Source organism: Nanorana parkeri, unplaced genomic scaffold, assembly GCF_000935625.1.
Source record: "Nanorana parkeri isolate BGI_ZX_2015 unplaced genomic scaffold, ASM93562v1 scaffold652, whole genome shotgun sequence".
NCBI classification, from domain to species: domain Eukaryota; kingdom Metazoa; phylum Chordata; class Amphibia; order Anura; family Dicroglossidae; genus Nanorana; species Nanorana parkeri.
The window spans coordinates 420,863-443,467 of NW_017306920.1; the positions used below are offsets into that span (position 1 = coordinate 420,863).

The 22,605-nt window shown below is 43.3% G+C and overlaps 1 protein-coding gene and 1 long non-coding RNA gene across 2 annotated transcripts in view; one reads left to right on the plus strand and one right to left on the minus strand.

The window, feature by feature from the left end:
• WNT11 (Wnt family member 11) overlaps positions 1-22,605 on the plus strand; it is a 43,331-nt gene that overhangs the window by 14,448 nt on the left and 6,278 nt on the right. Inside the window, exons 3-4 of the mRNA XM_018563314.1 lie at positions 10,836-11,113; positions 12,516-12,808. Of these exons, the coding sequence (XP_018418816.1) occupies positions 10,836-11,113; positions 12,516-12,808 (571 nt within the window). The remainder of the gene's footprint in view (positions 1-10,835; positions 11,114-12,515; positions 12,809-22,605) is intronic.
• Positions 3,747-21,424, minus strand: LOC108792519. The gene is made up of 3 exons (XR_001941572.1): positions 21,344-21,424; positions 20,783-20,789; positions 3,747-3,758 (listed from the first exon to the last, which is right to left on the minus strand). It is a non-coding gene; the product is annotated as an uncharacterized LOC108792519 (long non-coding RNA).

The window sequence follows — 22,605 nt, forward strand, 5'->3', positions numbered from 1 at the left end:
GAAGTTGAGGATCTGACCTCAACCCCATAGAACACCTTTGGGATGAATTAGAGACTGCAAGCCCGGCCTTCTCATCCAACATCAGTACCTGACCTCACAAATGGTCCAACATTCCCATAGACACACTCCTAAACCTTGTGGACGCCTTCCCAGAAGAGTTGAAGCTTTCATAGCGGCAAGTTCAATACTGAACCCTACGGACTGAGACTGGGATGACATTAAAGTTCATGTGCGTGTAAAGGCGTCCCAATACTTTTGGCAATATAGTGTATGTGATCAATGGGGGTGATAAAATGTGAAAATCTAATTTAGTGAAGGAAAAAAAAAAAAGGTGGAAGAGAGGAGATCAGTTGCATGAAAAGTTTCTAAAATTAGAACATGCTCGTCATAAAAATGTAGAAAACAACTACCCGCCCAGTGCCCAGAACTGCATGTCCCGGGCATCAGGAGATAGGAGTTCCACACCCCTGCTGCGCCCCTCTACTCCCTGCTGCCCCAAGGCCGGGCCTAGGTTGAAATCTGGCCCTGCACGTGTGACAAATTCAGGTAAATAATGATCAAAAACTAAAAATAAATCTGTATTTCCAATATTGAATTTCTATAAGTTCTATCCCACTCCTAATAACCAGATCCATCTAGAAGTTTGTAAACTTATTGAAGATGCCCATTGGATGGACTTCCTCATTGCACTGACACCATTACACTCAGCCCTGTGAATATGAACTTCCTTAATGATGTGATAATGAATAGTGAGCTGCATCTATTTGTGTTTTTTTATACCCATCTGGAGTTCAGCTTTAGATTTTAACGTGCGCATTCCCCACCACTGGGGTGTCTGAGGTTACTCTGCCTTTAAAGAGCAGCTTCTAGCAGAGCCAAATGGTTTCATCGTGTAAGGGAGTCTGAAGGAGCGACGTGACATGAATTCCAGGTGGACGCGTGGAAAGTCTCAGATGACGGGCCAGCATAAAGCCCCTTGGCTGACACCGTCACATTACCCTCTCAGTGTGGTGTCCCGCGGCTTGCCGTGTAGATGAGAGCGGTGGCACAGGGTCAGGGCATGCTGAGAATTCCTGTCCGCACTCTCCTGCTGTTTACAAGGATATATGATTGCCGCCTTCTAGTCACGCGTCTGTGCAAACCTCCGGGACCCCTGTACTGCTAGCACTGGATGTGTACATAGAAAATCCACCCAGCCTCTTAAAGGGTCATTCCACTTTCAGGTGAATTTGGGAATTCAATTGCCCCCTCCAAGCTGCCCCCTCTCCCACCCCCCTTGCTATACTTACCTTTGGGCAAATGCTCCTTCCACTCTGCTGATGCGGGTGTGCTATCTGTACCCCGTATTGCGCTGTAATGCAACCCTGTGCTCTGAATTTAGAATTTCGCTTGGAAATGGCGAGCGCTTATTGGCCAGCGCAATCAACTGACCGTCCTGACCAATGAGAAACACATCTTAGCAAGAAGCTTTGCTCATTGGACGGAGTGGTCAGAAGTGCTTCTCATCGGTCAGCGTTGTCAGAAGTGCTTCTCATCGGTCAGCGTTGTCAGAAGTGCTTCTCATTGGTCAGCGCGGTCAGAAGTGCTTCTCGTTGGTCAGCACGGTCAGAAGTGCTTCTCGTCGGTCAGCACGGTCAGAACTGCTTCCCATCAGTCAGAAGTGCTTCTCACCCGTCAGAGCGGTCAGAAGTGCTTCTCACCCGTCAGAGCGGTCAGAAGTGCTCCTCATCGGTCAGCGTTGTCAGAAGCTCTTCTCAATGGTCAGTGTGGTCAGGTGACCGTATTGACCAATGAATGCTAGCCATTTACAAAGTGTAATTCAAAAATTCAGAGCGCAGGGCTATGTTACATGGCAATAAGGGGTACAGATAGCACTACTGCACCGGCAAAGGGGAAGGAGCATTTGCCCAAAGGTAAGTATAGCGGGGGCGGGGGGGGGGGTTAGATTAGAGAGGGTAATTCCATTTTCCCTAGGTCACCTGGGAAAGTGGAATTACTCTTTAAGGGTCACCATACATATTACAATCTGATTGTACATTTAACTTTAGATGAATCCATATCAGGCAGGCCGTTGTACTACATAATTGTTGTAGATTTAAAGGAGATTGTATAGTCGGATTGTAACATGTGTGGTGAGCATAACACAACCAATGTGTAGCTCTTCCTTAGCCTAACCCAGTGCTGGACACATCAATATGGAATTCAGGAGTCAGTCTGGCCAATCCAGAAGGATTTTTTTTTTAGGAGCCAGCTCCATTGACAGCAACCAGAGAAAACCTCAAAAGTTAGGCAGAGGCTGTAATTTGTAAGGTGTAATGGCTACCTGCCTCCTTTGTCCAGCCCTGGGCTAACCATATACTATACTATCTGATTGTACAATCTCCTTTAGATCTTAAAGTGACACTGAACTCAAGAGCGAAATCTTAAAAATACATTCAGATACCTTAACTATTACCAACAATGTATCTTATTTGTGTATCACTCGGCCTTATGTTCCTCAAATCATCTCTGAATTGGTGCGGACACTGTCCTTCCTTCTGGAGGGGGGCTACTTGTGTTCCCCATGGTCCCCGTGTGTGTTGTAAAGTAGTCACCGCTCCAAGCTCACTCCCGTAATGGACTACACTCTCAATACAAATGAGTAAACTAAACATGAGATTGTAGTACATCATGGGAGTGAGCTTGGAGCGCTGACTACTTTACTTTTAGACTAGGGCAGATGAAGAAATCTCTTTGCTATACAAGCCAACAAGCAGATACATTTCTCAGTAGCCAATTTCCTCACCAGCGCAGCCCTAGGGTTAAAAGCTTGCACGTGGCTGCTAAAAGCTTGCTCAGCGCCTCTACTGCCATGGACGTAAGTACTACACCCGTGGCAGCACCGAACTGCTTGCTACAGCAGCCTGGAGTCTGTTTGCAATCCTGCAGCTGGCTGTTGGCTTTCTGGTGGAAGTGATTAGGGAGGTTGATTGTCTCTCCGATGAATGAACCCGGAAGCGACGAGGTTTACATCACTTCCACTTTTAGAGCTGTCATTTTCCGCAGAGGAAGTTGTTTGGGCCATGATCTGGGCTCGTTTGGCTTCAGTGGAGTGCAGAGGTGACATTGGGGCTCTAATAGACCCTTGATTTATTCTTAAAGAGGACCTGTCACTTCCAATGTGCTATCACATAGGGGGCTTGCCAAAAAAAGTAATTGAAAAAAAATGTAATAACATAAATGTAAAAAAAAAAAAGTTTAAAGCCCCCCATGTACACACACAAACCAACACAAATGCCCTCACCTATGTATGAAAATGATGATTGTGCCATACCTGTTGGGAATCACCGATTACGCCGAGTGAGAGTAACCATTTAAGAGCTATCTTCAGGGCTGTACCTATAATGAGGCAGCCTGAGGTGGCTGCCTCAGGGGGCATCTCTTAGGGTCACGTGCGGGGGGGCACATCTGCCCCCTTTCCAGCTAGGGTATACTAGGTTGCTAAGAGCTCTTAGCAAGCCATGGCATCTCTTAGGGTCACATGCTGCCCTCTTTCCAGCCAGGACATCCTAGGATGCTGAGAGCTCTTAGCAAGCTGTGAGGTGCTAGCCGGCGTCCTGCCCAGCTCCTGGCAACCAGTGACGTCAGTGAGCTGGGTGGGAAGCCGGACGGAGGTAACATTCATCATCAACCCACCCCTTTCCTGTTACATGGATCACTAGCACCCACCCCCCTTCACCCCACTAATGTGCACCCCGACCCCCCCGCAACATTCTCCCCTCTCCCAGGTGGCGGAAAGTGTGAGGGCACCCCTGGCTGTCATTCATGGTAAACTGTAAATTGATGACCTGTAAAGGCTTTTAAAGTGTCGCCTATGGACAATTTTGGGCACCGTAGTTTTTCTTCGCCTGTTCACAGGTGTGCGCTATTTGAAAAGCTTGACATGTTTGGTATCTATTTACTCAACACAACCTTATCTGTAAAGTTTACCAAAGAAAAATTGTATTTTATTGTGTTTGCTTGCACTAAAATTAATAAGTGTATCTGTTGCTGAAAATACGGGTTTGATAAACAGTCGTGCTAATATTAGCTGCTTCCAGTTTGTATGCGGCGAGAACCGCTGGCCCTGGACGCAAAGTGGCCTGCGGGTCAGAAGCTCTAATTGGCCCTAATTGCATGTAACTGTTGTTATGAGCAGTTACATCTGAACAGCACCGGCACTGGTACAGGTTACCAGGTTGCGGGGTCTCTAGCTGCGACTGGGTGGTTTAGTGGGTTAGTTTCCCCACCGGCAAGAATGGCAGATCCTCACCAGCGTTCACCTGTCTGAATTAAGCATCTAGGGTGCTGAAAGAACTCAATGGATAACAAGTTGCTCCATACTAGATAAAGGGGCATGAGTTATAAATCTTCTGCCCAATGTTTAGCTAGGTGAATGCCTTTCACATGCCACTAGATGGCGCTGAAGAGCATAGCACTTCCTATGCTCCTCAGCGCCATCTAGTGGTGGTAGTGGCATGCAAAAAGTATACATAAACCCTAATGAACTTCTCTTATTTGCTGTCTGTAGGTCTGTTAAATATATAATTGTTGGAAAAGTGCACAAAAAAGTGTTACTCCTTCTAGAAATCCAGTGTTCTAACATCCTCTTCTCCCTACTTCTGCTGGCTTTTAACAGTTTGAATTGTTACCAGTTTTCTCATTGGACTACAAAACACCTCCCCCTCACATGTAGTCCCAGCTAATCTCCTGTCTTAGGGTGACAACCCTGCTTCTCCATAGATTCAGTACAATGAGCGTTGTCACTCTAGCACAGAACAGTGGCTGTTGGACAGGAAGTGAAGGGATGACACAGATGGTAAAAAAAACTGACATGGGTCATAACTAGGGATGCACTGAAATTTTGGCCGCTGAAAATTTTTGGGCGAAAATGGTACTGTGGGCAAAATGCCGATTGTACCATAATGGCTTAAAAAGCGGCAGAAAATTCAGTGGATTCTAAAAAATTATGGCACTCTTCTCAAAGTCCCAAAGCTGGTCTGTGTCCCCTCGGATCCCCGCTGCCTCTGCCGGCACAGGTGGAGGAAAGCAGAGGGGACACGGAATGGCACACTGCGGGGAGTAGAGAAGCTTTCAGGAGGCCGAGTGTGGGGAGGAGAGAGCTGTCATCTGTCACAGGAGGCTGAGTTCTCCTCCCGCACCACCACACTCGGCCTCCTGTGACAGGCGGAGGAGTCAGGATGGAGAGCGGAAGAGTCTGCATAGAGAGCGGGTTACAAGCGCTCAACAATCAGAACTGATCGATGAGTGTTTGTAAATAACTGAAGACATAGTAAGCTTACTGTGTCCTCAGTTATGAATGAACAGGAAGTGCTCATTCATGATTTTGGATATAGTAACTTCCTGTTCATTCATAGCAGGGGCTGCAGAATAAGATATTTGAGACTCTGCGTCCCAAATCTGTTTCTATTTTAAAAGAAAAAAACCCTAACAGTAAAAAAATAAAATAATAAAAATAAAATAATTAAAAAATAATTTTACACATTTTTAAAAGGTTGGAACGAAATAGTAATTTTCGGTTTATGTTTTGGCCTGACAAAAAAAAAAAATTTGGCTTCGGTCTGAAAATGTCATTTCAGTGCATCCCTAGTTATAAACCTCCTTTATTCTATCCAAATCTATCAAAAAAGTTTTGGCTTCAGTCCTGCTTTATTCCCCCATTACATCTTCGTGTTCCGTGAACATGTGCCAAACGCATGCTATGCACATGCTTTGACGCATGTTCACAGAACGCATCAGAATTGTGCATCACGTTTGCCGTGCCATTACTTTTTAATGGCCCCCCAAATGCCTGCACAAAGATGAAGCCGCCCTTCTGTTGCCATGCACAGCTGCTCCAGATTTTGTCTTGTCCAGTTTTGATAAATTCTCCCCTCTATTCCCTTAATTCCCCCCCTTTATCAGCTTCTATCTTCAGTTTCTTCATTTAAGATTTGAAATTCAAAGAGAGAAGCTGATTGGTTGCCATGCACAGCAGCTCCAGATTGTGTCTGCTCCAATTTTGATAAATTCCCTTTAAAGTGTTTTTCTCTTGTTCATCCCTGACTTCCTCCTTGGTTCTGCAGTACCGCAGTCCTCTTCAGGCATGTACCAGGGGTTGGGGGGAGCTTGGTGGCCCGGGAGCCTGGAGATCCACTTTAACATCCTGTCCTGTAGACACAAAAAAAGTGTGAGGAACTCTCTCCAAACTAAGGAAAATCCACTTTTAGATAGTTGTCTCCGTGTCCCCATTGGGACCACTGTCAGTGGCAATGGTCACCAGAACCAATTAGAGAGGGTGAATCTTCCTGGTGGGGACCCAGACAGAAATAAAAACATAGTAGAGGTTCCAACATTTTTCTACTCTACCCAAAATGAAACAAAAAGGTTTTAGCTTTACATACACCTTAATTTCTCTTGTTTTCCCAGGAGCTCCTATGCCTTGAAATGGTTTGTTTGCTTTTTTGGCGACATCGAATTGATGAATGAAATTCCTTTGTTTAATTATCATTGTGGCATTTGCTTGTGATTACCCGGTAATAGGAAAAAACCCATAAAATTAATGTTCCCCTTGCCTTGTGTATTCATCAGCGTTATGTCGATGAAAGAGCCCCTTCCCATTAAAGCAAGCCCTTCTGTCCCCCGCACCTATGAGTGTAACCTTAGCTGTCAGAGGCTCCGGAGAGTGGCAGTTACCACATTGGGTTGATGGTTGAATACTGGTGCGAGGAAGCTTCCCTTCATTAGTATTAATGTTTCAGTCTGATGACTGCACGGATTGTGTTATTCTTTCTCATTATGTGGTCTACGGTAGCTAAACATCGGCAGGAAATGGTAACATTCCTACCCTGTGAACTGAAATATTCCACACCTCCAAGCTGGGAATTAAAGGGCAATGGCAGCTAAACAGCTAATTATCAGACCGAAGTACATATATCATTTATTTCCTGCTGAAAGACTTAAAACGTAATGCACATACACCCTGATATGCCATGTGGCTTCGAGGAAAGGGCCATCATTTTTCAGAATCCACATTTCTGAAGACACTATGACACTACCTCTCCTTTTGCATTTTCTTTGTACTGCTAGTAAACATCATTAGAATGGTGAAACCCAACCTAAGTTCTTCCTGTCACATAGGTCCACCTGAGGATGTCTTTCTCCAGCCCAAAACCTCTCACTTTAGTACCTTCTCCTCTCCAAAACCTCTCACTTCAGTACATTCTCCTCCTTATCCTGCCCAAAACCTCTCACTTTAGTACTTTCTCCTCCTTCTCCTGTCCATAACCTCTCAGTCTATTACCTTCTTCTCCTGCCCATAACCTCTCAGTATAGTACCTTCTTTTCATGCGCCTGCCCATAACCTCTCACTTTAATACCTTCTTCTCCTTATCCTGCCCATAACCTCTCTCTTTAGTACCGTCTTCTCCTTCTCCTGCCCATAACCTCTCTCTTTAGTACCTTCTTCTCCTTCTCCTGCCCAAAACCTCTCACTTTAGTACCTTCTCCTGCCCATAACTTTTAACTTAAGTACCTTCTCTTCCATCTCTTGCCCAAACCTCTCACGTTACTACCTTTTCCTACTTGTCCTGCTCAAAACCTTTATATTTGGTACCTTCTTCTCCTGCCCATAACCTCTCAATTTAGTATCTTCTTCTCCTGCACATAACCTCTCAAGTAAGTATATTTTCCTAGTTCTCCTGCCCAAAACATCTCAATGTACTACCTTCTCCTCATTGTCCTGCCCAAAACATCTCACATTACTACCTTCTCCTCCATGTCCAGCTCAAAACCTTTAAATTTGATACCTTCTTCTTCTTCACCTACCCATAACCTCTCACTTTATTACCTTCTCCTGTCCAAAACCTTGCACTTTAGTACCTTATTTCCCTTCTCCTGCCCATAACCTCTCATTTTAGTACCTTCTCCTTCTTCTCCTGCCCGAAACCTCTCACTTCAATACCTGTTTACCTAAATAAGGTACCTTCCACTGAGTACTCCCTGTGACGATTACATGCTCTCAGCCTGCACAGAGATTTTCCAGCTTGGTAGACAACAATCTAAGCATTAGTAGGCTGAGAGTGACCATCACTGGGGCAGGTCAGCTGAGCAGCTAACCCTTTACACACACATGGTAGCGACCACCTTGCATTTTAACAGAAACATGCTCAGTTAATAGCACCTGCTGTTTAATTTCTTACCTTTAAAAATGGCTGCATTACTCACTATGACACCATAGCAGAGTTTATGCTATAGTAGCCTCTACAGCAGCCTCTTCAGAGAATTAGAGTTCTCTGTTTCTAGTTGGAGGATTCAGCAATTCAGCTTTACAATTTTTATATATCTTTTGAATAAAAATAAAAGAAATATGCACAGAAAAGGTTATACAAAACAGACATATGTAAGGTATTATAAAAGGATGCAAACGTAGAGTCTGTCTGGTCTTGGTACAGTGCAGAGCTCGGATCAATTAAAGGTTACGTCCAATCTGATGGTCCAGGAGTCACTGGCCCTCTTAATGTAACTCTCAGTAATCTTTAGCAGTTCTGATGGTACAACATGAACTGCCAGCTGCTTGTTGCAGCTCTCTTTTCTTGTCCCCTTGTCAAGGTGGTGCAGAGCTCCAACCAATCAAAAGGTCTGAGAACTGTGTTGTAGGTATATTGGAGTGTGTTTATAATGCACAGTGAAACCACCCCCTATGCCAGCTGTCCTTGGTAGGCTTAAGGGTTCTCTTAAGGGTCATGGGATGGACATATACTAACGTCCTCCCGTGACCCAAAGCTCAGTAATTCCCGAGCTACAGCTCGCGGTATACTGAGACCGCCGCAGCCGGGACAGAGCTCAACAATACTGTCAAGATCCACCCAACAGCGTGAATGACAGCATGCTCTGTCTAACTGGAGGCAGAGCCAGCGGTGCCCGCCCCCTCTCCCATCCGTTCCTCCAGTCAGCGCTGGAGGGGGGGAATCCCTGCAATGAGAGCCGTGACTGACAGTCACGGCTCTCTGCAGGGAGATGATAAAGCAGTGAGCAAGCGACAGTATGTGTTCACTCACTTCCCGATCTATTGAGCCGACGTGTGACAGTTTCATATTCACACGTTGGTTCGAACTATGAGGATGAGTGAAAATCACTCACCTCATAGTTCTCCTTTAAATTTCCATATGACTAGGCTTCACACTCAAAAACCCAGTATGCCATTTACCAGAATGAAATTATGAATTGTTAGAGACCAGACGTGATATGTATCTGATATATTCTTCATAGAAGATCTAATGTGGCAGATGAGGTTTAATGTCGATAAATGCAAAGTAATGCACTTTGGAATTAAAAATAAACAAATGGGTTATACAATTATGGGTATGCCGCTAGGGAAGTCAGAAATGGAGAAGGATTTGGGGGTCATTGTAGACCACAAACTGAAAGGTAGTTTGCAGTGCCAGGCTGCTGTAAACAAAGCTAGCAGGGTCTTGTCCTGTATTAAAAAGGGGATGTATTGCAGGGACAAGTCTATAATTTTGCCACTTTATAGATCATTGGTTCGACCTCATCTGGAGTACGCGGTCCAGTTCTGGTCACCAGTACTAAGAAAAGATGTCCTTGAGTTGGAAAAAGTCCAGCGGAGGGCAACCAAACTAATTAGGGGTATGGAGGACCAGAGCTACGAGACAAGGCTACTAAATTTAAACATGTTCACATTGGAGGTGAGGAGATTGAGGGGGGATATGATCTCCATGTACAAAATGTTCAATGGTGGCAGCAACATTAGCGATAAACTGTTTAAAATTAACTCCATTACAAAAACTAGAGGCCACCACCTAAAATTGATGGAAAAAAAATTCCAGCACAAGGGGCGAAGGGGGTTCTTCACAGTAAGATCAGTTAGGGTCTGGAACTCACCGCCACAGACAGTGATTTCAGCAAAGAATGTGGAATTGTTCAAGAAACTTTTGGACGATTTCTTAAGGGACCGTAATATACAGGGGTACGGGTACTCCTAGAATGAGATCCTAATAGGTTGGACTTGATGGACTAATGTCTTTATTCAACCTCAAATACTATGTAACTATGTAACTATGTAATGTGTCTGTTTAGCCTCCAGGACCTTGTAATGTAGTCGTGTTTGGTGTCCAACTGAGTGGTATCTTCTCCTACATTAATGTAACCACTTTTTTAGGAAGGTAACTTCATTACAGCAAAAACAATGAAATATGTATGAGACTTAACTCTGTGGAGATTAACTCTGTGGAATGTTATTCCTTAAACTGCACACTAGACCACTTTGCAAACAGACATTTTAGGACATGGTCTTGTGTGAAGTCCTTTGAAGATCTTGGGCTAAGTATGGTTTATGATGTCTCTACATTATTTTTAACTGGAGTGTTATTTGTCTAATGTCTTATGACTGCTTAGCACAGACAGCATCACCACATCACCAATCACTTTCAAAACGTCAAAACTAATATATATCAGAGGCTTGGTGCAATACTGTTTGGTTGAACGATTGAAGCCTTGTGTAGGTTTGTGCATATCAAGGCTTGATTCTTAATTTTGATTAATGTGTACCATTAAGTTAATTTCTTTATACCTCTTAACATCCATCTAAAGGTTTTTCTTCCTGGACTTGTGTTTCAAGCTTGCTCAAGTAGTCATTAAAACTGTACTGAATCTGTAATCATTCTGCAAACATCATGAATCCAGAACTCCAGCTTCTGTTTCCCCCACCCTCCCCATACTCTGTGTCACAATTTTAACTTCAGCCCACCCTGATTATTAGATCCAATCAACAAACAGTTCTTCTCTGTGTTTTGCAGGGACACGAGAATCAGCTTTTGTGTACGCTCTTTCTGCGGCCACCATCAGCCATACGATTGCCAGGGCCTGTACCTCTGGTGACATTCCGGGGTGTTCTTGTGGTCCTATCCCTGGAGAGGTACCAGCCCCCGGGTATCGGTGGGGAGGATGTGCCGACAACCTCAATTACGGCCTTATGATGGGGTCTAAGTTCTCAGATGCCCCTATGAAGATGAAGAAGTCAGGCTCTCAAGCCAATAAGCTCATGCACCTACACAACAGTGAAGTGGGAAGACAGGTAAGAGTTCTGATGAATCCTTAGCTCATCCTTTCACATGTTGCCTGATTAAGTATTAAGTATTGCCTAAAATGTATATCCACCCAAAAACTGGTTACCCATAAATAGAGAAACCGAGACATTACTCACACTAAATCCCCACCGTGGAAACAACCAGCACTAAGTAACAGTATTATTATCAAGGGCCCATTACCAGTTTACTGCATCAGGGCATAGGAAGTTCTAACTTTTTTCAAACATAGATACTGGTAAAATATTATAAAAAAGTAAAACACTAAGAATGAGGACATTATGGTCTAACTTGCTTCCTTACTTATTAAAGGAGAACTGTGACAATGAGACTGTCACAGGTCGGCTCATTAGATCGGGAGGTGAGCAAACACATACCGGGTTCGCTCACCTCTCGATCCTGTCACGGCTCTCTGCCGTGACAGGGGGAGGGGCTGGATTCCCCTCTCCCCGCTCCGATCTGCCAGCGCTGACTGGCGGAACGGATGGGGGAGGGGGCGGGTACAGCTGGCTCTGCCTCTAGATAGGCAGAGCCAGCTGCCACTCACGCAGCTGGGCAGATCCCGTCTTCTAAGTCTGTAGCTCGCGGTATACTGAGCTTAGGGTAACAGGAGGACGCTAGTTTGTGTCCTCCCGTTACCCTAAAGAGAACTATGGGGAAAAACACTGACCCCATAGTTCTCCTTTAAAGTCCAATTTCCCTACCACACACGCTTATCTGTCCTTGCTCCAGAATACCTTACAATGTAAATGCTCTTACCCCACACACCTATCAGTCCTAGACCCAGGGGACCTTAAAGTGTAACATCTCTACCATACAAGTTCATCTGTCCCTGCCCCAGATGACCTTACAGGTTAGTCTTCCTTCCACACACACAATCATCAGTCCCTGCCCCAGAAGACATAACAGGTTAGTCTACCTTCCACAAACACAATCATCAGTCCCTGCCCCAGAGCCCCTTCCAGTCTAAAGTCTATACTATGCATACTACTCTGTACTGCCCCAGCAGATCCCTCGCAGTTGTCAGTACCTTCCTCAGAGGATCTAAGGTCCTTACCATGCACACACACAAACACCCTAGCATTCTTATGCATTGGTCCGCATTATTGGTGTAACTATGCAAACACAACTAAGATGCTCAAACACCTCTTGTAAGCCAGAAACATTAAGAATGTGGCCACCATGCTATCCATTTAACCCTGCTGTGGGTGAAGATACTGAATTTGGCTTTAATAATTAAAGGTGGAGTAACCCATAACATTCAGTCAGATATCATGTTTTGTTGGTTGACAAACAATAAGCTTAAAACCTGATTGCTTGATATAAGTTACCATGTTCACTGCAATATTTCATTATGACTCTTTCATACATACATCTCTGTATTCCTTAAAGGTGCTGAAAGGTTCCCTGGAGATGAAATGCAAATGTCATGGTGTTTCGGGTTCCTGCTCCATTAAGACTTGCTGGAGAGGTCTTCAAGAACTTCGAGAGATTGCTCTGGAACTTAAAACCAAATATCTGTCAGCCACCAAGGTGGTTCATCGGCCCATGGGTACGCGGAAACAGCTGGTTCCAAAGGATCTAGACATCAGGCCCGTGCAGGAAACAGAACTGATTTACCTCCAAGGCTCACCAGACTTTTGTTTGAAAAATGAAAAGTTGGGTTCACACGGGACACAAGACCGGTAAGTTAGATTGAGTGATCACAACACTTTAAAGGTCTCATTGATAGAAATGAGAAATTCTGATTATTATTATACAGGATTTATAGAGCGCCAACAGTTTGCGCAGCACTTTACAATATAAGGAAGACATTACAATCACAATACAATTCAAGACAAGATGGTAAGGAGGGCCCTGCCCTCCTTACCATCTAAAAGGGAGGGGCGAGTGATAAATGAGGAGGTAGCTGTGTTGGAATGAATTGTATGAGAACGTGATGGTTCAGTGGTTAGGTTGAGGCGGGATAGACTTCCTTGAAGAGATGAGACTTAAGTGATCGCCTAAAGGCAGTCAGAGTAGGAGATAGATGGACAGGTTGGGGTAAAGATTTCCAGAGGATGGGAGAGACTCTAGTGAAGCCCTGGAGGCGAGCATTGGAGGAATTGACGAGGGAGCTGGAAAGCAGAAGGTCTTTTAAAGAGCGGAGTGGACGGTTAGTGTGATACTTTGAGACAAGGTTTGAGATATAGCCGGGGGCAGAGTTGTGGATGGCTTTGTAAGTGGTTGTTAATATTTTGAATTTTATTATTTTGGCTTTTGGAAGCCAGTGCAGGGATTGGCAGAGGGGGGTTGCAGACACTGATTAAAAAGTCATGTATTATTTTTGTGTAGATGTTGGCAAGCTGAAACAACCCTCAGCTTTTATTAGGTCCTGTGCACAACAAGATTCTTATCAGCTGAAAAGTTTATATCTGGCAGCAAGTACTATGAACATCGGCAAAGAAAAGGACTGCTTTCATTTACTATTTTCTTCTTAACTCCTATTGGATAAAATGCACACAACCTAAAGGTTATGTGTCACTTGCTCACCCTTCTTTTTGACAGAAGACACTTTCTGAAAATATGATAATTCATCATGAATTCATCCTCAAACATTAACAAATCAGCTGCACAAAGAAGGCCACAGTAGGCCAATCATAGCCCATAGAGATTAGCATTTCAAATCTAAAAGATTATCTGAAATCTTAAAACAATCAGAAACAATGACTGATCACTTTAAAAGAACAATTGCAAACCATGCTGCTTTGGTTCGTTGACTTACAACTATTCAAGTAATGCAAAAATCTAAATTTAAAAAAAATCTAGAAAAGATCTTGGAAACTGATCTCAGATTCCATCCTTTCTTGGCTGACTGATGTTGTTCACGTTCTTTGCTCAGAATAGATGTGTTGAGGGGAGAAACTACTGCAGACAGGAAACTTTTTAACTGTCTATAGGGAAAGATGACTCAAACATAATAACCTGGACCTGATAGCTTAGAATATTTCAGTAATTCAACAGGAAATTTAACATGGTCCTGTTGGAATATATTGAGTATTTAGTCTGTGCAGAGTTTCTCTTAAAAGCCTACCTTTTCCAGTAAGGCTCGAGATTTGCATACAATTCCTATCTCAAACCCTTTAGCTCCGTGAGACAATCACAGCTTCATGGTTTGTGTCTGTGCATTATGGTAATTAACCTTTTAGCCAACCGCTGAAAGTAATAGACTGAAGCGAGCATATGAATCTTGCCTGCCTCAATGGGTTTTGTAGATTCTGTTCAGGAAATGTAGTGGAATATCGAGAAACATGCTTTTATTGGAAATGAATCAAAAACATTTATTACCAGACTTCTAAACGAGGAGCAACGTATGGAGCCCAAGGACATAAAAGCAGATGTTGGTTAGAACAGGCGGTGAAAAGCTGAGTGAATTATTTTTTGACATGTTTCATTGCAGTAGGAGTGATGTCAGAATACTTTCCTGAAGTTAAAACAAAAGTCAATCGACTGAGGTATTGTAAATATATTCCTGTTCTGTTTTAGCACTGTGGAAGAAATCTTCACTTACAACCATATTGTTCACAATCCTACTCCTTAAAAACCCTTTTCTTAGGGTTCTGCCTCTTTTTTTAATTGGCGTTCTTCATTTTCTCATATTTACCGATTGACCCAATGTATACAAGAGTAGCCATACTTTTTCAATAAACAGTACATATCCAAAAGTATGTGGACCCCATCCAATTTATTGAGTTCAGGTGTTTTGAGTTAAGGATACTGTTAATACTACAGCATACAAATACATTTTATACAACTCTATGCTTCCACCTATGTGGCAACAGTTTAAGGAAGTTCTTTTTCTTTTCCAGCATAACTGTGCCATCTCAATAAAGAGATGGTGTGATGAGTTTGGTGTGGAGGAGCTTAAAGGAGAACTATGAGGTGAGTGAAAATCACTCAGCCTCATAGTTCGAGTTGATGTGTGACAATTAAACTGTTACACGTCGGCTCAATAGATCGGGAAGTGACCGAACACATACCGTCGCTCGCTCACTTCTCGATCATCTCCCTGCAGAGAGCCGTGACTGTAAGTTACTGCTCCCTGCAGTAATGTCGGGATCCGTCCCAGCTGCTGCGGTCTCAGTATACCGCAAACTATAGCTCGCGATATACTGAGCTTTGGGTCACGGGATGATGCTACTTTATGTCCTCCCTTGAGCCTTAAGAAAACTATTGGGAAAAACACTTACCCCATAGTTCTCTTTTAAGTGCTCTGCACAACCCTATTGAACACCTTTGAGATGAATTTGAGATAGGTCTTCTCATCCAACATCAGTACCGGACCTTACAAATGCTATTTTGGCTGAATGAGCACAAATTCCAACAGACACACTCCAAAATCTTGTAGAAATCCTTCCCAAAAGAGTGGAAGCTGTTAGAGCTGTAACGGGTTGGGGAACACCTCCAAACTTAAATTGGTGTGATGGTTTAGGGGTCAGATGAGATCCATAATTTCAGCAATACAAATTGTTGATGGATCCATAATTTCAGCAATACAAATTGTTGATGGTTGAGGACTATAATATGTCAGCAGGACAACAGTTGAAATATGTTACATAGTTCGGTTGAAAAGAAGACCCATGTCCATCAAGTTCAGCCAAAAGACAGCAAACATAAAAACACTTTGCACCTTTAACACCCTTACCCACTGTTAATCCAGAGGAAGACAAAAAAAACCTTTTAACTTGTGATCCAATTTGCTATAACAGAGAATAGAAATCTTTGACCTTAACCTGAGAAGGGTTCTTTCCCTTTGCCACTAAAATAAAAGTGTTTTCATTGGTCCGTATCTCCCTGTTAGAGGTGATTACCCCTCAATTCCTGTCCGGGTGAAAATATCACCAATCGGGACACAACGATAACAAATGTAGAACGAGTATCTTGTTGCACTCCTTACCAGATAGAGATACCTGATATACAGGTGGGTGCTTGAAGCGACCACGGATGGCACAGTGAAAAAACTGAATGTATAGAAATGTTACCAGCACACCAATGATTCAATGAAGACTGTGAAAGTCCATTTATTGAAGGAACATCGCCATTCAAAAACTTGCACTTTCGAGGCCACGCAGGGTCCCATTCATCAGGCTCAGAATGGCGCCTGATGAAGGGGACCCCGTGTGGCCCCGAAAGTGCTACTTTTTGAATGGCAATGTTCCTTCAATAAATGGACTTTCACGTTTTTCATAGAATCATTGGTGTGCTGGTGACATTTCTATACATACAGCAATAAAAAAGTGACAGGTTCTATCCCTTCCCTTACTCCATAACCGACACACATTTTTGGTTGGACATCTATTTTGAGTTAAATAAATAATTAATTAAAACTGAACTCTAATCCCAAAAACAATAATTTAAATACAGCATATTCCTCACAAAGGAAAGACATTTACTTTGTGTGCATCAAACACCATTGCAAACCCAGTTATCCACTTATCCACCCCACCTACTACAGGCTACCTGCAGAAAACTTCAGGAGGGGGTGGATACAAGATCAGTCACTCGGCACAAATAGAGACCCCAGACCGGCCATGGATCTGTTCTTTTAACAAAAGCTACTTTCATGATCTTTTCCAATACAAATAAAACCAGGTTACATTGGCAGGGGAGCAAGGGTAGGTATATTCAGTGGGGATGGTTTTTTAATTAACCTGTTGCTAGTTCCTGCATGGGTAAAAAAATCACAGGTTCACTTTAATTCTCTCGCGCCTGTCCCTATTCCAGCCACAATTTTTGCCAAATATTATATATATTTTACTCTCCTCCATATTTCTTTCTTCTTGCTGAAAGCCGATCTGGAGTAGAATTCCCTTAGCATCACATCTCTAAGCAGCTCTGTGGATTTATGACTGTCAATAAGCAAAGAAAACTCCATCTCAGCCCGGGATACTCTCTTCCCCGTCATGTCCCCGATCTCATAAGCGCACACCCTATAACTTCCCTCTAATGAGGTTCTACCTGACCCTGGAAAACACATTATCGGCTCTGATTAAAGAGGAGCCGTGGACGGAGTCAGCAAATTATTAGTAAATACAAACTGTGCCTTGTTCCAACAGGACTCTCAAGGGTCCTACAGAACTTTGTCCAAAACTGAACTAAGCAGCTCGCTCACTAGATAATTAATGAGCCCATACATGTATAAAAATAATAACTAGATTCATAAAAATGAAATCAGTGCAGCCAAGTTAGTTTATTATTATCCTCCGGAATGATTACTCTGTCAAATTCCATCTTTCCAAAAAAAGATGGAATTGTGGGAAAGTAAGTGGGGTAGAATCTATTAATGAGTGGGTCACTTAAAATATATTAAAAGCCAAAAATGTATTTGTTTAAAGTGTTGCATACGATGGGAAAGTGTTAACCAAGCGAGTTACAGATGCCATTTTTAAACAGCACTGGGATAGTGGCTATTGATCCCAAAGCCTTTTTAAAATGCCTGTCAGTCTCAGGTCTGGCATCTAGGCTAGAGCTGCTGAAACAGTCAGGGTCAATTGCTAAGCCCAAGAGCTGAAACGATGTCAGGAACCAGATCTGAACCCAGGGCCTCCCCTGTAGCTGGCAGTGGTTCTACCTGCTGAGCCACCTTAGAACCTTGGATAGCTCCTTGCCTGATCTCCTGTGTAATCCTCAATTAAACCTAGTTTCTGCTGAACTCTGAACTCCTTGCTCCTCCCTTGAACTTCCTATTTAAGCCATGCCTCTGCACTTCCTGTTTGCCAGATTATTGTGCTCCTGCCAATATCTTGCTTCCTTGCTACCGACATTTGGCTGCTGATTCACCGACTACTCTCATCGTCTTCTGCTTCAAACCTGATACCTTTGGCTACTGAACTCGGCTTGATCTCTGACTACGCTTCTGCCCGCTTCTACACTCCTACCGTCTGCTTGTGTACCGAATTCGGCCTGTTTGACTACGACTTTGCCTGCTGTTTCAGCTGCTGGACTCCGAGCCTCATCTAGATCATGACAAACGATCAGGTCTTGGGGTTACAATACTTCTACAGTGCTCTTCATAGGAGCTCCTTATTGTGTTTACATTGCTAGTGTAGTGACATCATGAGTGACATAATGGCATATCCCGTGAGTAGTTACAACTCTGTTCAGCATTTTCCTGCAGCAATAGATCACTGCTATAGTGGTCTATTGCTGGCTGATTGCAACCAGCAATAGATCACTATAAGAAGTGATCTGTTGCAGCCCAGCTACAGCCCCCCCCCCCATGAAGAAAAAAGTAGAATAAAAAAAATTCGAAAAAGTGTAAAGGAATAGTAAAATATTCAGCATATAACCTAAAGATAAATACAAATATTCCCTCCCCAGATCAGTCCCTAGATTGCAACAGTGATGTTGGATGATCTGGATGACAATTATCATTCACCGCAAAAGCATCAAATACTCACATAAGTGAATGCAATGTCATTCTAATGTTACCGCAAATATGTGAAATAGTAATTATGCTAATTTGTGACCCCGTCAACAAGACTTAAAGGAGAACTGTGAGGTGAGGGATTTACACTCAACCTCATACCATAGTTAAAGCCAACTTGTGATAATGAAACTATCACAGGTCAGCACTATAGGTTGGAAGTGGCATACCGTTGCTCACTCACTTCCCGATCATCTCCCTGCAGAGAGTAGTGACTGTAAGTCATTGCTACCCGCAGGGATTACCCCCCTCCCCTCTCCGATCCTCCAGCTCTAACTGGAGGAATGGACGGGGGAGAGGGCGGGCACAGCTGGCTCTGCCTCTAGATAGGCAGAGCCCGCTGTCAATCAGCCAGCTGAGTGGATCTCGACAGTATTGTCAGGATCCGTCCTGGCTGTGGCACTCTCAGTATATAGCGGCCAATAGCCCGCTATATACTGAGCTTTGGACCACGGGAAGAGGTTAGTATATGTCCTCTCGTGACCCTACAGAGAACTATGTATGGGATAAAAAGGTTACCCCATAGTTCTCTTTTAATCCTACATAATGCTAACAATATACACAAACCCTTTTTCTCTCCTGCGTCAATTTGCTTCTGTTTCAGACTACAACAAACCTCCTAAATATAGATACGGTATGCCAAAAAAATAAATAAATATATGGAATGTGTATACGCCAAAATCCCCTCAAAAGACTGTTTTCTTCTATAAATATCCAACAAAAGTACCATAGTACATAAAAACCCATTAAAACCATTAACCCACTGCACCCCCAAATATAATAATAGCAGAATTCTCCCATATCAAATAGATAATGTTAGAACTATCGACAGTTGCCTAACACACGTCCCCCGAATGCAGTGCAAAACACTTCTCCTATGGAAGATGTCCACAGATCTAAAACTTTATGCAACGAACCTTTATATCAGAAAGAAAAATAGACTATTATAAAATAATCAGTGTTTCAGTCCACAATAAAATATTAAAAGAACTGTTGTATGAAGCAGTGGAATCGGGTGCATCAGATGCTTATGTATATTCCTTTCTGATCCCATGGGGCATCTCTCTATGTGTCTGGGGAGCTTATAGTTACAGTGTGGCCGCACAGCCGCTTCATCCATTCATAGACCCATTTACGTGAAATACAACTGAGGTGATGTTACCACACTTGTTGTCCATTGATTACTTCCTTCAGCCCCATAACTGATGGTCTTGCATAACTGGAGAATTAGTCTGCAGGAGACTGGGCATTGCAGCCCCGATCCACTGATCATGGTTGCAATACTTTGCATGCCCTAATGCAAACAATGAACAGATTAACATGTTGGTGCATTTATTTTTTTTATTTTTTTGTAAAAGTTGGAATATATTTCTGAGTTTTCCTTCAAGGTGCCTATAAACATTACACATGTCAACCTCCAAATTCCTTCTTGTTCTGGTCAGATCTGCTGACGATCCAGTGTCTTTGGGGCAGTTTAATGGCGGCCCCGAATAAGCATTCTTTGGCAGCATGATTCGGCATATTGAAAAACCTTTCCCTATTGTTGTTGTTTTCCTCGGCATTGAGACTGTCTTTGCACGCTTCCTCCTCCCTTCTTTAGTGCTCAAAACTGGAGACCTGAGTGACAAGGTGGCTCCTGTTTAGGGAGGAACTGGCTCAGAAAATATCGGTAGACAGTTAGATTGCACATATTCTGGTATCTATGGCCAGCTTTACATGCTGCATTATTGAATAGAAGCTATTCACCTAACAAAAGTGACTCCATACAGTAGCAATGTGATCTACCCAGTGAACAGTGTAATGTACATGTAACACAACACACTAATCACATCCACCAGCTTTGTGTCACCAGCACAGTAGGATGTCTCTTACCGTAAGGACAGTGCGTGAGGGTCAGTTTACATTTCATAACAATGGCCTTGTCCTTAGGCAAGGCATGTTGGCTTCAATAAAAGAGCAATACTCTTTCTCTAAAATGCTTCTTCTCCAGTTTCAGAACCTCTCATTGCTACTCTAAATCGTGAATTACAGAGGTCCACGCTCTTTATCAGCCTGAATACATAGCCCATCCACAGCAGTGACTGATTCCTATCTACAATTCATTCTACCAGTCAGTGCAAGTTAAATACTCAGGTTGAATAAAGACACAGGTCCATCAAGTTCAACCAATAGAAAATGAATAAATTAAATAAACTGAAAACCTGCTTATTCAAAACTTAAATTCAGAGTAAAAAATACAGAGGATGGCAAAAAAAACCCTTAAAGCATGGTCCGATTTTGAAAACAAAATTCCTTCCTGATCCCCTAAGGCAATCTGATATTCCCTGGATCAAAAATCCCTGGTGTTATTACTATATTAATAGCCAGTTATATTCTCTGCATTTAGAAACGTATCCGGCTTTTTTTTTTAACAATCAACCGAGCTGGCTAAGAACTAGTCTATTCTATTAAACATTTTCACAGCTCTTACCGTGAAGAAGCGTATCCATATGTTGAGGTTAAACCTCCTTTCCTTCAGACGAAGAGTGCCCCCTTGTCCTTTCCAATGAGCCACAGGTGAACCACATTGCATAAGTTCAATATCTGTTTTTATACAAGGTTATCATAAGCTCCACCCCCCCAAACGACTCTTATCAAGGGAGAATATATTCAGTTCAGCTAATCTTTCCTCATGGCTGAGCACCTCCATGACGCTTATCAGTTTAATTGCCCTTCTCTGCACTCTCTCTAGTTCCCCAAGATCATTTTTGGGAACTGGAGCCCAAAACTAAACTGCATCTTCTAGATGAGGTCTTACTAATGCTTAGTACAGGGGTAGGTTATGTCTCTCTCTCTGGAGACTTCTTTCTGTACCAGAAAGTATTTTCCTCACTTCCACTGCAGCTTGGCATTGCATTCTATTATTAAAATAGAACTATGAGGTTAATGATTTACACCCATCCTCATAGATAGAGCCCACGTGTGACATTGAAACTGTCACAGGTCGGCTCTATTGTTTGGGAAGTGAGTGAACACATACTGTCGCTCGCTCACTTCCCGATCGTCTCCCGGCAGTGAGCGGTGACTGTCAGTCACCGCTACCCGCAGGGTTTACCCCACTCTCCGATCCTCCAGTGCTGACTGGCGGAACGGACAGGGGAGGGGGCGGGCACAGCTGGCTTTGCCTCTAGATAGGCAGAGTTTGCTGTCAATCAGCCAGCTGGGTGGATCTCGACAACCCGCTATATACTGAGCTTTGGGTTAAGGGAGGACTTTAGTATATGTCCTCCCGTGACCCTAAAGAGATCTATGATTAGGCAAAGTCATCATTACTTAGCACTGTGTGGTGCACAGTGTCTTGTGGGGTGTTTGATGGGCAAATAGCCCGCCGAACGCCCTGATAGTTTGTGTGTTCGCCGAACACACGAACTACCGATGTTCAAGTCGAACTGTTGTTCGACTCGAACATCGGGACCATCCCTAATTGAGACTACAAACATCCTTCCATGTTTACCTTGCATAGGCATGATCCCTGCATAGGCATTTACCTTGCATAGGCATGATTATCAGGAAGCCTGTCCATGTACAGCTGATGCTGGAGTGGGTGCATGTAGACAGGAAGTGGCTGAAGGTTTACATTAAGGTGAAACAAAGGATAAGAAATGTGAAAATGTATTTTATAAAAAGAAACTGGCAATTATTGATCAAAGCTTTAGCAAACTAAATGCAATCCGGTTAGGGTCTACTTTTTTGTGCTGAGAAAAATATGGAGGCTGCCATAGTGACTTCCATTTGTAAGAAAGTACTGAAGGGCCTACATGAGTACAGCAGCCAGGAAAGTAGTGTTTTCTGAAAGAGAGGTTGGTTATAGTGTCCTTAAGGCTAACTTTCTAAGAGGACTCTACCTGTATTGTCTGCTCTCCCTCCCCAATCTGACACTTTACCAGCACGCTGTCAGATTGTGGGTGGAATGCAGAGCAGACATTGCGGATAGTGTTCCCGGAGGAACCTGTCTCCTGTCCCAGGCTGTCGTTTAAG